Source organism: Argiope bruennichi, chromosome 6 (genome assembly GCF_947563725.1).
Source record: "Argiope bruennichi chromosome 6, qqArgBrue1.1, whole genome shotgun sequence".
NCBI classification, from domain to species: Eukaryota; Metazoa; Arthropoda; class Arachnida; order Araneae; family Araneidae; genus Argiope; species Argiope bruennichi.
The window spans coordinates 102,326,970-102,341,032 of NC_079156.1; the positions used below are offsets into that span (position 1 = coordinate 102,326,970).

General features: G+C 30.8%; 1 protein-coding gene across 4 annotated transcripts in view; it reads left to right on the plus strand.

Moving 5' to 3' along the window:
• The window catches only part of LOC129971211 (protein slit-like), a 482,178-nt gene that overhangs the window by 182,193 nt on the left and 285,922 nt on the right, over positions 1-14,063 (plus strand). For all 4 annotated transcript variants that reach the window (XM_056084788.1, XM_056084790.1, XM_056084789.1 and 1 more), the window contains exon 3: positions 12,902-12,973. In XM_056084788.1, the coding sequence (XP_055940763.1) occupies positions 12,902-12,973 (72 nt within the window). The remainder of the gene's footprint in view (positions 1-12,901; positions 12,974-14,063) is intronic.

A 14,063-nucleotide genomic window follows, 5' to 3' on the forward strand; every position in this document is an offset into this window, starting at 1 on the left:
ACTATTTTGATTAAAATTATTTCTAAATTCAAATTCTGAATTACTTTGTAGGCGTGATTTTGAAACAGCTTTAAAGTATGTGACCTGCAATTAAAGGATACTTCAGTTTCTCATGATTTTTGCCTCTTAAAATTGTTGATAAAGATATTAAATTAAAATAAATAAAACAATATATGATTTAGTATTTGTCAGAAGAAAGAAAGGCATCGAAACTTGTTTTGCAAAAGAATTTCTTCAAAATCATGGTTCTCAGATTTTCAGATATCAATGCTTTGATCAAATTCGGATCCTTGTTCGCGGAAAATATTATTTTATGAAATATTATGGTAAGCGCAGTTGCCAACTACGATATCATATTAAAGACAAGAATTCTTAAACCCTCCCTTTTCCCTCCAGTGACCTCAGACAAATTGCTAAACCAGCTTCCATATTAGCATTTTTCCTTCTTAGAAATGTCACTGCAAGTCTCCATGGTAAAATCTGTCATCTGAAATGAATTTATTGTCCCAAGGGAGTACTAAATATAAATCTTAACTTTACTTTTATTCAACGCGAGTGCGATGAATTCAGCAAAGAGATCTCGTATGTCTGATTTGAAAAGTTTGGTACTATCTCTATTGACTCTTGTAACTGAAAGAATATTTCGGTTTCTCTCGAAATATTCTTTGCTTGATTACGTCTACTGGGGCCTGCATAAACCAGCGAGAGAGACCCCCAAATTTTCTTAAATAATCTCGAATAAATCTGTTTGTATATTACTCATTGCATACCATTGGCGACCAGAAATTACGAGAGAGGAAATAATCGCGCCAGATTTGGCGATTTTTTTTAATATCAAAAGCCCGATCGGATAAGTACTAGAAAATCGAATATGCATTTTGAATGTCCTTTATCTAGCTGATTGAGGATAAAATCTGATACGGAACTACAATTTAAGTCACATGATCATGTATCTAATTTTATTCATGTAAGTTATTGCATTTTTTGGTTGTCACGTTTATATGTTTGTGAAAGTATAGATTGACAGTAGTTATCCATGCAACAGATTTTATTCAAAATTTGATAAATATCTATAGTTCTGATGTTAAAATTGATAACTGAATTTTATACATTTACTCTATTCATATTGTCTTATATTCGGACAGCCGGAAGGACAGACTTCCTCTGAATGGATTTTGTTGAAATTTGATAGCTACTTACAAATTTGGTGTAAAGAGCATATACCAAATTTCATTTGTCTAGATCAACAAATTTTTGAGTTATCGTGTTCATAGACAGGCAAACATAATTCCAAAAATAGGTTTTTCGGATTCAAGGAGCTCTGAAACGTGGAAATTCTTCAAAGCTCGAGCTCGAATTTTTTGGCGATTGCAATACTTTCTCTTTGTTTACTTCGTATACGAGAAACTTATATTTGACCCTATTCGTATATTTGAACAAATTAGATCGATTCGTTATTTGTGTAATTGAATGCCTTCATGAAATTTGTTAGAAAATTAAACGCGAATTAAATAAAAATATTACTTTATTTCGGGTGAAATCTTTGCATAAAAATTGAATTGTTTTGATAAATTTTATACAATTTAGTTAGTAACATTCTCTAGGCTTTTTAATTATTTATAGGAGCTCTAAACTATGTTAATTAATATATGAAACTAAATAATCTAATAATACAACTGCTGCATATTAATATTGAAAGCATATTAGGGTTGAATTTGCTGCGTAATTAAAGTAGTGAAGAATTCTTTGGGAGCTAATTAAAAAAAAAAAAAATAGGTAGACCTAGTTCATTTGTCTCAAATATGAACGATTTATTTAAAAGTAATATGCGGAACATTTAATTTAAATGCTGGAAAAATAAGGGCATCATTTCATCCCAGCAAACAATATTAAAATTCGGAAATGATCGGACCATTTGAGGATGTCTGGTCACTTAGTTTAACAGATGCCTCAAGTTCAAGTACAATCAAATAGAGCTTTTTCCTGATGCAAAAGTTTAAAAGTGAGCTCGCAGACTCAAAGGTCGTAAACTATCGATTTTTATCGTTTCTCGTGTACATGATATAGAGAGCCGGTGTCCTCGCATAGGGGTAGCGCGTCTTCCCCGTGATCTGGTCGTCCTGGGTTCGAGTCCCGGTTCGGGCGTGGTTGTTCTTCATCTGTTCTATCTGTGAATGTGCCCCCCTGTAAAAAGGGGCTGTGCAAGCGAATGTAATGCGTGAGTAGCTAAGACGTACTCTTGGTCCTAGTTGGTGCTACTAAAAAACAAGAGACGCACCCTCGGCTTAAAATCGCTGATTTCGTCAGCGAGCTTGTTCATGGCAAGCGCCATTAGAAACAACAACAACATGGTATAGAGAAAGTGAGGTAATCGTCAAAAAATTTGGACTCGGATTTGAAATTGTGAAATTTGATAGTGGTCTATACGCCAAATTTGCGAATTTCTATCAAATTTTGAGTAAAATCTGTTCAGAGGAAGTCCTGTCTGGCTGCTCGCATGTAATTTAACACAATAATTGTAAAAAGAAGGGAGCTAGATAAGTAAGATTAAGTATACAGATTTAACATCTATTGTACAACATCTGTCAAATTTTGAGCCAAATCCAAGAAGAATTTGATAGTCTGACGATCTGTTCTTTCAGAAACATGTAATTCAAAAACTCAATAATTTATACATATCAAATTTAGTACATGATTTTGAGGCTACAAATGTAATTTTTATATACAATTTTTGTTTCAGTCGGTTGAGAAAAGCTTATTTAAAAAACAAATTCGATTTTCAGTTACTATTTACATATGCCAGAGATTAATCGCCAAATAACTCGCCAAGGATAACACGATAGATTCAGTCGAAATGCTGAATATTTCATAAGTATTGTACGTCAGTGCTGTGTAGGGCATTCTCTGGTATGACAAGTTTATTAGAGGATATGCGAGAAACTTTGGAGAGACCACTACCGCTGCTTTGCTGTTAGGTAACTGACATTAGAATTAAAAATATTATATTTTTGATCGTGCCTTAATAACTTAATAGAAGATGATGTCGGGCGATGTCTAGTCAAAATGGCGCTACACTTTGCGGTTGATTTTGATGTTGAATTCTTATTAACAGTTTCAATCGGTTGGGAAACGCGTGTCTAAAACACAAATTCGATTTTCGGATACTATTTACGCATGCCAGAGATTAATCGCCAAAAAACTCGCCAAGGATAGCAGATTCAGTCAAAATGCTACATAAGCATCAAAAATTAATATTTCATAAATACTGGACGCTAGTGCTATGCAAGGCTGTCTCTGGCATGATAAGTTTGTTAGAGAGTATGCGAGAAAGTTTGGGGAGGACTATAAGGAGGAGCTATAAGATAACTGGTATTAAAATTGATAATATTATACAGGATGAGTACAAATGATAGACCTATTTTAAAAAATCATATTTTCAAAACTATTACGCATATCACAATAAGTGATACATGAATTTAAAGAGAAGTATACCAAGTTTTTTTTTCAGTAACAAATGTCCGATGTGTGACCCTCTTGTTACACGACATACGTCCAATCCGTAATCCAGTTTGTTCCAAACATTTTATCGCATTTTGCTTTATCTGTTATCTTTGACATAACCCCACAAAAAGAAATCATTGATACATGACATCGTTTATGTACCACTAACGCCGAAAACATAGCCAGAACTTAAAGAACGCATTTGTGCAGCATTCAGGACCATTGACAGAGAGTATTTCAGATCGTACCTTAGTAATTTAATACTAGATGATGTTGGGCGATGTCTAGTCAAAATGGCACCACAATTTGCGGTTGAACTTACTGACGAATTCTTAATAACAGGCTCGATATATGGAATTGGTTTTGAAATTTTTCATTCCCTTCATTCATTCATTTTTTTAATTGCATAAGAAAGCGGAAAAGCCTTAATGCCGTCTTAGAGTACTGCATTCTGCTTGCTGATTTCCAAACGGAATCCGAAACACCTCTGAGGCATCTTGAGGAAAGCATCCTTTTCCTGGAGAGAAAGCGTGATACGATATCCTCCTTACTGAGACATCTTGAGTGAAATCACGTGGGTGTTGAAAGAGGGGGGGATGCGCCTTAAAGCAGTACCAACCCCCTCGTGATTGCGCTCAAAGATAACTCCGCATCGTGATGAAATGAGAGATTTTGAATGATGGCCCCGGGGAGGAGGTTATTAGTCGCATTTTCACCTGTTTGGCTCTGTGATGGATGGACATTAAGTGAAGTGCATTCGAATCTTTTTTTGGGGGGTGGTTTGGATTTTAGAATAAATAAAAGCTTTCGTACTGTAGAAAAATGCGATGCGTTTGTGGTAATGTGATGTTTGTTTGGTTTTGCATTTACCGGAAAGTATGGAAGAGTAGGCAATTCTTTTTGTAAACGGTGTGAATTTGAAGGTCGTTAGGTTCTCGATTCAGAGGTGATGTGATTTAACCTAAAGGGGCATGGGAATTTTTTATTTTCTGAAAAGAATTTTGAATGCTGCCTTAGTTTTTTTTTTTTTTTCTCTTCTTAGTTATTTTGAATAAAATCAAAGGAACAGAAAATGCCCCCCCCCTTTTTATGGATAGTTGTATATCACCAAGTTCATCGCGATGTATGAGATTTGGAAATACTTTAATGTCGCCCATGTTTCATAAATTAGGCAATATTTTGAATTATACATTATAATGTTTTAATTAAATATAAATTATTAATAAATTTGACTATTAATAAAAGTGTTTATTAATAAATACATTTATATTAAAGTTCAAATCAAAATAAAAACCATCAAAAGTGGTTACCCCAAACTTTCTCGCATACTTTCTAATAAAGGTATTATCCCACACCCCATCCCTTTTGATAAAATTATGGATTCTGGATAAGACCGTAAAAGGAAATTAAAAGTGCTCAGATTTTTATTTTCACGCATGACAGTCATATGCTTCGTAATTTAATAAAGAAAACCGATACTTGTGTATAAACTGCATATCACTGGCAAACACTTTTGAAAAAAGTCAATTATAGGTTTGAATCTATCATTTTTACTGAATTTGTCTACAATCTTTGGCGATTAATCTTTGATGTGCGGTTAATATGCAAGTACCAGAAAACCTATTTGCGTTTTGGAGTCCTTTTTTGGTCATTTTAACCGAAAACTTGACATAGAATTACAATTGTAATTAGAAGATCATATGCAAGATACAAACCGAGAAAAGTACAGACCGACAAATGGTCAATTCATTGACAAGATTCGCTCCAAATTTCATACAGATAGATCTACGGTACCGATCTTAACTTGTGTGTCAAATATTCTCTATCTAGTTCTTTGTTTTTTCCCATAATTACTGAAAAAGTATAATTCCGAAAATAAGCTTTTACACCATTGTAAAATTGAAGTAATTATATTTTCAACTATACCAATGTAATTATTTTACAATTTTTATCTGTTTTTAATTAATTTTTATAATTTTTTTTATTTTAAAGCTAGATATTGCTCTATAGTAATTAAAAAGAAAACCCCTCTAATTGTTTTTATTGTTGCTACAAATATCTTATCCTGAATTTTTTTTCCCCACTGTTGAAGGTGAAATTATGAAGATTTGGTTTATTTTTCCCATGATAAATAGGTTTCTGTTTGATGTAGGCTTTTAATGGACTTTTTTTTAAAAAAAAAAATCTATGTATTTACAATTAAGGTTTGATTTTTCGAGGAACTAATGATGAAAAAAATTTTTTACTGCTGTCTTTTTTTAAGCACTGCTACACTTTCCTATATCGTGATTGGATGTGTGAAAATATGTTATCCTTCACATATTTTAAAACTAAGCAAATTTTTTTTGACTCCGAAAAATATTTGTTTAATAATTCTTTGAGATATTACGTAAATTATGAAAAAAAATATTCTAGAATATTCATAAAATTCAACTGCTGAAGGATTCTATTTTCTGTCCTTATATTTTTAATGAGCATGTTTAGTTTTAAGTGAGGATGTTTTGTAGTCTTTGAAGTTTACATTCTTAATTCTAAATAAAATGGCAGAAAATTAAAGAGGTACGACGCAATGGATAGAACATTGTAAGCCATCTAAAATAATTTATTTTAAATGTCTTTTAAAAAGTTGAAGTTAAGAAACACTTTGCTGTAATAAGCCAGCTATATATATATATATTTCAAAATTTTAACTATTAACGCTGACGACCTTACTGGTTGCCAACGGCGGCTAGTTAACCAATAAAATTAACTTTTTAAACAACCTATTTTATTGGGTATTTTTAAAAATTTGTTCCACTATTTTCATAGGAACCTTCTGCCTGAAAGGAAAAGAGGGCAATGACTTTAAGTAATTGCAACCGCCGTGCAGGCTTAAATAAACTTAACCACCATGTTGTTACCATCCGTTTCCTTTGACGGAGGGAACAATTGGCTGCATAAAAGATGACTTGGAAGCCACAATAGGTCACAAGTGGCGACTTCCTCGTTTTACTGTTTTTGCTGAAAACTGATATTTAACAGTAACTGAAATCGGAACTGTGCTTCAGAGGTTACTTGCTGATTATTTTAACATGTTAATGCTTATAAATTGGCATACTATTTGTAAATTGCGCCATGTTCCTTGTGTGAGGCGACATTAATAAAGAACTAGTGGAAGTGGTCTCCCTAAAACGTTCTCGCATCTCTTCTTTATCCCAGAGACCTCCTTGCATGGAGTTGGCGTTAAAAAGTAGCGAAATATTAACCTTCGAGGCGAATTTAACATTTTTACTGAATCTGTATCATCCTTGGCGAGTTATTTGGCGAATAATCCCTGTCCCCAAAAATAAAATTAGTTTTAGACACGTTTTTTTTCAAACGATTGAAATAAGAATTTGACACAATACTGCACTTATAGTCACAAGATCTAATATCAAATTTGATTTATTTAAGTATTGCATTTTCGATTATCACGTTTACATGTTTCTGAATGTACAGACCGACAGACAATCAATCCTTTGTTGGATTTGGCTCAAAATTTGACAGGCGTCTACACTATAGATGTTAAATTTTTGTTCGGAATCTTATCTACTTAGGCCGTTTCGTTTTGTAGATTTCGTATTAACTTATATTCGAACCTGACGAACAGAGAGTCTTCTCTGAATATATTTTGTTCAAAATTTCATAGAAATTAACAAATTTGGTTAATCAAATTTCGAACGTCTGTCAAATTTTGAACCGAATTGAACAACGGTTTGACTATCGGTCTGCACTTTCTGAAATATGTAAATGCGATAATTAAAAAACACAATGATTTAAATATATCAAATTTGGTATAGAATTTTGTGACTACAAGTTCATTTTTGTGACACATTTTTGTTTAAGTCGAGTGAGATAAACATATCTAAAACACAAATTCGATTTTTGGATACAATTAACGCATGCCAGAGTTTAATCGCCAAATAACTCGCCAAGGATGGCATAATATTCAGTAAAAATAGTTAAATCTCTCTAAAAGTTAATATTTCGTACTGTTGTTCATCAATGCCAAGGTATTCTCTGGCATGGAAAGTTTGTTAGTGTATGCTAACAAAGTTTTGGGATGACCATTCCGTCTGGTTTTATCTGCTTTTAAATAAAATCTCAAAATTATCAAAGCATCAAGAATATTTTAACCTACACTAATATTTGAAATTCTACTGAAATATACTTTCCATTGTTTGCTTAGTCAGTCAAGGGACTGTCAACTGTTTAATATTTATATCAAAATTTAAGACGGTGTTACAAATGTGCATCTAGTTTATGGAATCAATGAATAATTCAAACTATTTTCTTATTCAAAAATTGCAACTGTTGTTTTTGCTCCCTAAAATTTATGTAGAATTTTCTAGAAGCGAATACTTGACTACTAAACTTTATATATTTATCTTTCATGTAAGTAACCATAACGGTGTTCAAAATATTGATTTAGTCTACTGTATCGAAGAATATTTCACTCTACTTAGTTACCAACCTAAGAAAACTGTTCTTTTTAGAATTAAAATGCATGAAGAACCTTCAAAAGACAAAATCGTTACCACTAAACTTTATATGTTTATCTTTTCATGCGTGTAGCCAAAATGTGGATTTAGTCAATTATCTTCATGTATAACTCAAACTATTTAATTACTAAGCATGGCAATTCTTGTTTTTGCTGTTTGAAATCTATGTAGGATTATTTAAAGATTCAGCCTTACTGATAAGCTTTATATGCTTGTCTTTAACCATTTTCAGTGGAAAGACGTGCCACGCACGTTGAGGTGCTTTTGTCATAGAATCGCCAATGGTGACACTCCTACACGCGTCCGCAGACAATTGTCACAATAGTAAAAATTATATTCATAACCCGTGGACTGAGATTATTTGTTGGATCAGTTTATAGGAGCATAGTTTTAGGTCGATAATTAATTCACTTAGAAGATATAAACCTTTTTCCAATTTTTATAAGGTATCGGATACTTTGTAATACGTCTCTGCTAGTTATTGTGGATTTTTTTTTGGCTCCTGTACCTGTGAATTTCTTGCCACCTCAAGTGGCTAATGTAGCAAACAAAGAGTGAAGATTTTTTTTTTTGTAATGTACATCTATTAATTAGTAAATAAGTTTGGCGAAGTAAATGTCAATATTCAAAATTAAAATCTGTCTTTTGAGCAAAACGCATATAGTTGGCCATATATAGGACACTTTAAGTACCAATTACCTTCCCAAGTCTCCAATTATTCTTTTCCTGAAATTAGATAACAATAAAAACGCTCTCTAGATGGGAAGTGCCACGTCTTTATAAATAAATTATCCGCCATGGACCCGTCGATTGAATTTATTTGCTGGAACACAATTTACAGGCCCACAGTTTGAAGTCAAAAATTAATTCATTTAGAATATGTAAATCTTGAGTATGTTTTCCAGGAACACAATTTACTGGCCCGCAATCTTAGGTCGATAATTAATTCATTTAGAGGATATAAGTCTTCGACTGAGTTAATTTACAGGTCCACAGTGTTAGGTCGAAAATTGATTCATTTAGAATATATAAATATTTTTCCGATTTCTTTAAGGTATCTAGCGCTTTGTGTGGCCTCTTTTTCTAAAATTTATAGGGATTGTTTTTTTTTTGCTCATGTACTTATGAATTTCTTGCCATCGCAAGTGCTTACTGTAACTAATGAAGTTTAAAAATTATTAGTATAATATTAAAAGTTTAAAAATTATTAGCATAATAGTATAGTTATTAGTATAATAGTAAATAGTAAAATTATTAGTATTATAGAAAAATCATAAGTTTGGTTAAGTAAATGGCATTATTTAAAATTAAAATTGGTCTGAATAAAACGCCTATAGTGGGCTATTACTGGGACACTTAAAATTCCAATTACCCTTTCCAGTCTGCAGTTATGCTTTTCCAGAAACCAGCTAACAATAAAAATTCTCTCTAAATGGGAAGTGACCACATCTTTAGAAATAAATTATCTTCCATGGATTTGTCGACTAAGTATGTTTGCAGGAACACAATTTACAGGCCCACAGTCTTAGTCAAAAATTAATTCCTTTAGAAGGTATAAATAATTTTTCGATTTCTGTAAGGTATTGGATACTCCATGAGGCCTCTCTGCGAGTTATAGTCGATTTTTTTCTTTTGTTACGCGCACCTGTGAATTTCTTGCTACCTCAAATGGTTAATGTAATTAACGATGATTCAAGAATTATTAATAGTATGCATCTATTAATTAATAAATAAGTTTGCCGAATTAAACGGCAATATTCAAAATTAAAATTTGTCATTTGAGCAAAACGCTTATAGTTGTCCATTAGTGGAAAGTTCCAATTGTCTTTCTCGTTATTCTATTCCAGAAACTAAATAACAATAAAAATATGCTCTAAATGGAAAGTATCCACGTCTTTAGAAATAAATTATACGCAGTGGAATTGTAAAAGTATCTCACTAAAATCGCGTTCTACTTATTATATTAAAAAAAAAACATGTCTGTTTCCCCCTAAATATATTACTTCGCAGAAAACCAAGAATTATTGCTTATCCAAATCGTGCTACAGAGGCCTTGACAAGGTTCTTCTTCTTGAAATTACTACAATTCCTCTAATTCTTGACTCTCCTCCTTCATTTTTTTTTTATTTATTTCAAGTAACTATCAGATACGGTCACGCCTACGCCATTAGTCAGTTTTTGATTTTAAACCAACAGCATGCAATTTGCCAGAATAAAATTATATAAGACACTACAGAATGGTTGAATGTCTTAAGGAGGAGGGAAAATTCCATCTGGGTGGCTGGAATTTGGATATCAGTTAGGCGAAAATAGCTTTCTCTCTCTTCTTTTCTTATGTTAATAAATGATATCGGGGTCTTTGTTGGTTTTGTTGTATCCAATTAACTATTCCATGCAAAGCCATGCAGTGAAAATGAAGTTATTTTGTAGATAAGGATATTCTTTACGAAAGATGTTTCTGTGTTATTTGATGGAAATGGGATTCGTTTTAATTCTGCATTGATTTTATCTGAGGTATGAAGTTCCTATGGTCAAAAAGGTTAAATCGGGGAGATTTGAAAATGATCTTGGAGGTGGAGGGATGCTGTTATAGATTAGATGAAAGATATAGGTGTGTGTGTTTTATTCATTGAAAAAATAAACCTTTAGATATGGAGGTTATATTGTTAGGTTAGATTTAGTTGATCACTGAAATAGGTTTTATTTATTTTTTGTGTGTTGTCATAACATTTCCACTCTGACCAATTAACCTCTTCAGAAATTCAAGAAAGAATTTTTAAAGAGAAAATTTGGTTACATTCTTTTTAATTGATACGTTTCTGTTATTAAAGTTATTAAAGAATTTTTAAAGAAAAAATTTCATTAATTTCTTTTTAATGAATATAATTTATTCATTAAAGTTTTTAAAGAATTTTTAAAGAGAAAATTTGATTAATTTCTTTTTAATGAATACGTTTCCTTCATTAAAGTTATTAAAGAATTTTTAAAGAGAAAATTTGGTTACATTCTTTTTAATTGATACGTTTCTGTCATTAAAGTTATTAAAGAATTTTTAAAGAAAAAAAATTCATTAATTTCTTTTTAATGAATATAATTTATTCATTAAAGTTTTTAAAGAATTTTTAAAGAGAAAATTTGATTAATTTCTTTTTAATGCATACGTTTCATTCATTAAAGTTATTAAAGGATTTTTAAAGAGAAAATTTGATTATTTTCTTTTTAATGAATACGTTTCCTTCATTAAAGTTATTAAAGAATTTTTAAAGAGAAAATTTGATTAATTTCTTTTTAATGAATACGTTTCATTCATTAAAGTTATTAAAGAATTTTTAAAGAGAAAATTTGATTACTTTCTTTTTAATGAATACGTTTCATTCATTAAAGTTATTAAAGAATTTTTAAAGAGAACATGTGGTTACATTCTTTTTAATTGATACGTTTCTGTTATTAAAGTTATTAAAGAATTTTTAAAGAAAAAATTTGATTAATTTCTTTTTAATAAATACTTTATTAAAAAGAAATCAATCAAATATTAATTTCTTTTCATCAAAGTTATTAAAGAATTTTTAGAGAAAATTTGATTAATTTCTTTTTAATGAATACAATTTATTCATTAAAGTTACTAAACAATTTATAAAGAGAAAATTTGATTAAATTCAGTTTTAATGAATGCGTTTTATTCATTAATTAATAAATTTTAAAGAGAAAATTTGATAATTTTCTTTTTAATGAAAACGTTTTATTCATTAAAGTTATTATTAAGATACGTTTTATTCATTGCTATAACGTTTTATTCGTTATAGCAATTCTGTGCATTAGTAAATAAAAATGATTTTTTTTTCTTAGCTTTGGACAAAATATTATATTTTGGCCAATTTTATTTAACATAATTTTATTAATCCTGCATCGTTTAGCCATTTGACTGCATTTTTTTATTTAAATTTATAAGCTTCACATGACTATTCTAAAGGGAAATAATAAGTGTTTCGAAATTCTTTTTTAAGTACTTTTTAATAAACATTTGTAGGAAGAAAAAATGATATGTAGCGATAGTGGTACTAAAATTAGATTTAAACTGGAAATTTGGAAAAAATACCAAGATGGCTGTTGTATGAATCCTATTTCATCCTATTGTAAAATTTGGGAAGTTCAAATTGGTAGTGGGGTTTGTATATGTTTTTTCATTAGGCATGAATATGCGATCTCATATTCATTCCAAATTTAAAAATAAAGTTAGAACTATTCATTATTAATTGAGACAAAATTATTTTTTTCCATCCTGTTGTACCAAGTGGGAAATTAAGATTGACAGTGGTGTTTGTGAAGCAATGTTTTAAAATAATTGTGAATTCAAAGGAAGGTTTACATTCATTACTTTTCATTTGTATAGTTAAGCTTTTTGTGCATAGTAAAACAACAGGAAGTAATACTTTTAGAGCTGTATGACATTTATTATGCCTTAAAAGTGCACGCTCACAAAACATTTTTTTTTCTTTTTTTGCTTAAAAAAATAACCCAGATTGCAAAAGTTGTTTCTGTTTTAGGTACACACATTTCCATCATACTATCCTTATTGAATATTTAGACTTAAGAATGGCACTTATTGCTAGAAGCATTTGCTTTCGTACAACAATTTAATGGCCATAATTACGAAATTCAATAATCCTAATTACACCAAATCATATTTTTCCTGTATGTATAGTTTTTTTCATTCGTAGTATTTATCGTGATACAGCATTTAAACCAAACGTCATTTCATTGCAGACAAAACACAACATTTAGGAAACGTACGTGTTTTACGACATGCAGACTACACGACCCAAATAATTAATCCATTTTTTTATTTATTTATTCAGCTAAAGAGCATTTTTATTTTGCAGGCAACTCATGGAAAACCAGATTCATCTCATAGAAAAAGGCGCATTTCAAGATCTTGTGTCCATGGAACGACTGTAAGTCCCTGTCTTCTTCTACTTTAATTCCATACCTTTCATCAAACGCTTCCTGAAGATTCAGTCGTAGTAAAAAGCTCTGCCACCTATGTGGCAAGGTTATGACATTGAAAAGAAAATATGTTTCTATATTATTATTATGAATATAGAATACATTATTTTAGAGCGGTAAGCCCAAAATGCCCTTGGCGATTTTAGCGAAATAATGTCTATTATCTCTCTGGAGATAGATTTTATGGCTTGCGTTTTTCTGTTGTCTTCGTGTAGCTAAAATGCGAGTGTTTCCAAACTCCTAGAATCGGCATGCTTAAATGGCTAGCAGAAAAATGGTTTATTAATAATAACTGTTGGCCTTTTGATTCGTTAATATCGTAAAAACTTTTTTCTAAAAAGCCTTTTCTGTTTTTTCTAAGAAGGAGAAGTTATGATTGGACATAATTGTTTGGACATAATTTACCATGAAAGGCGGCTTATTATAATATGCAACATAAAATCACGATGCAAGCAACCGCTGGTGTACTATATATATATTTTTTAAAAATATATTCAAGGAAGTGATTGTTAAAAATGTGTTGCAACTTTTTTCAGCTATATTCAGGTTTATTCAAGATTCTACTTAATGATGCTTTGTCTTAATTTTAAATAAAGAAAGCCCTGAAGTTTATCTTTAGAAATGATTATGGTTCAAAATATCTTTGAAATAAGTTAACATCTCAAAATATCATTTTAAAATGAGGATTACACCTATGAAATTAGAAAAGTGCTTGCCTATCTTCCATGCTATTCAAAAATGAAATCTTGAGTCTCTTTCGAACTCCTGAGAAGTTCTCTATTAGCACAAGATATTGTACGATTTTTACACAACTTTGTTGGATATTCTGAATGACGGGCAATATCGTGAACATATCGTAACAATATTGTTGGGCATTTTGTGCTAATACGGTTGCCAATTTTACCTTTCCCTATCAGCAATTCGTTTGTCAGTTCACATAAGGAATGTCGTAATAAAACAGGGAAATTGAATTATTTATTGGGCGATATAAGAGAAACACGTTATTTCTACTTTGTGATAATAAAATTTTGTAAGTTA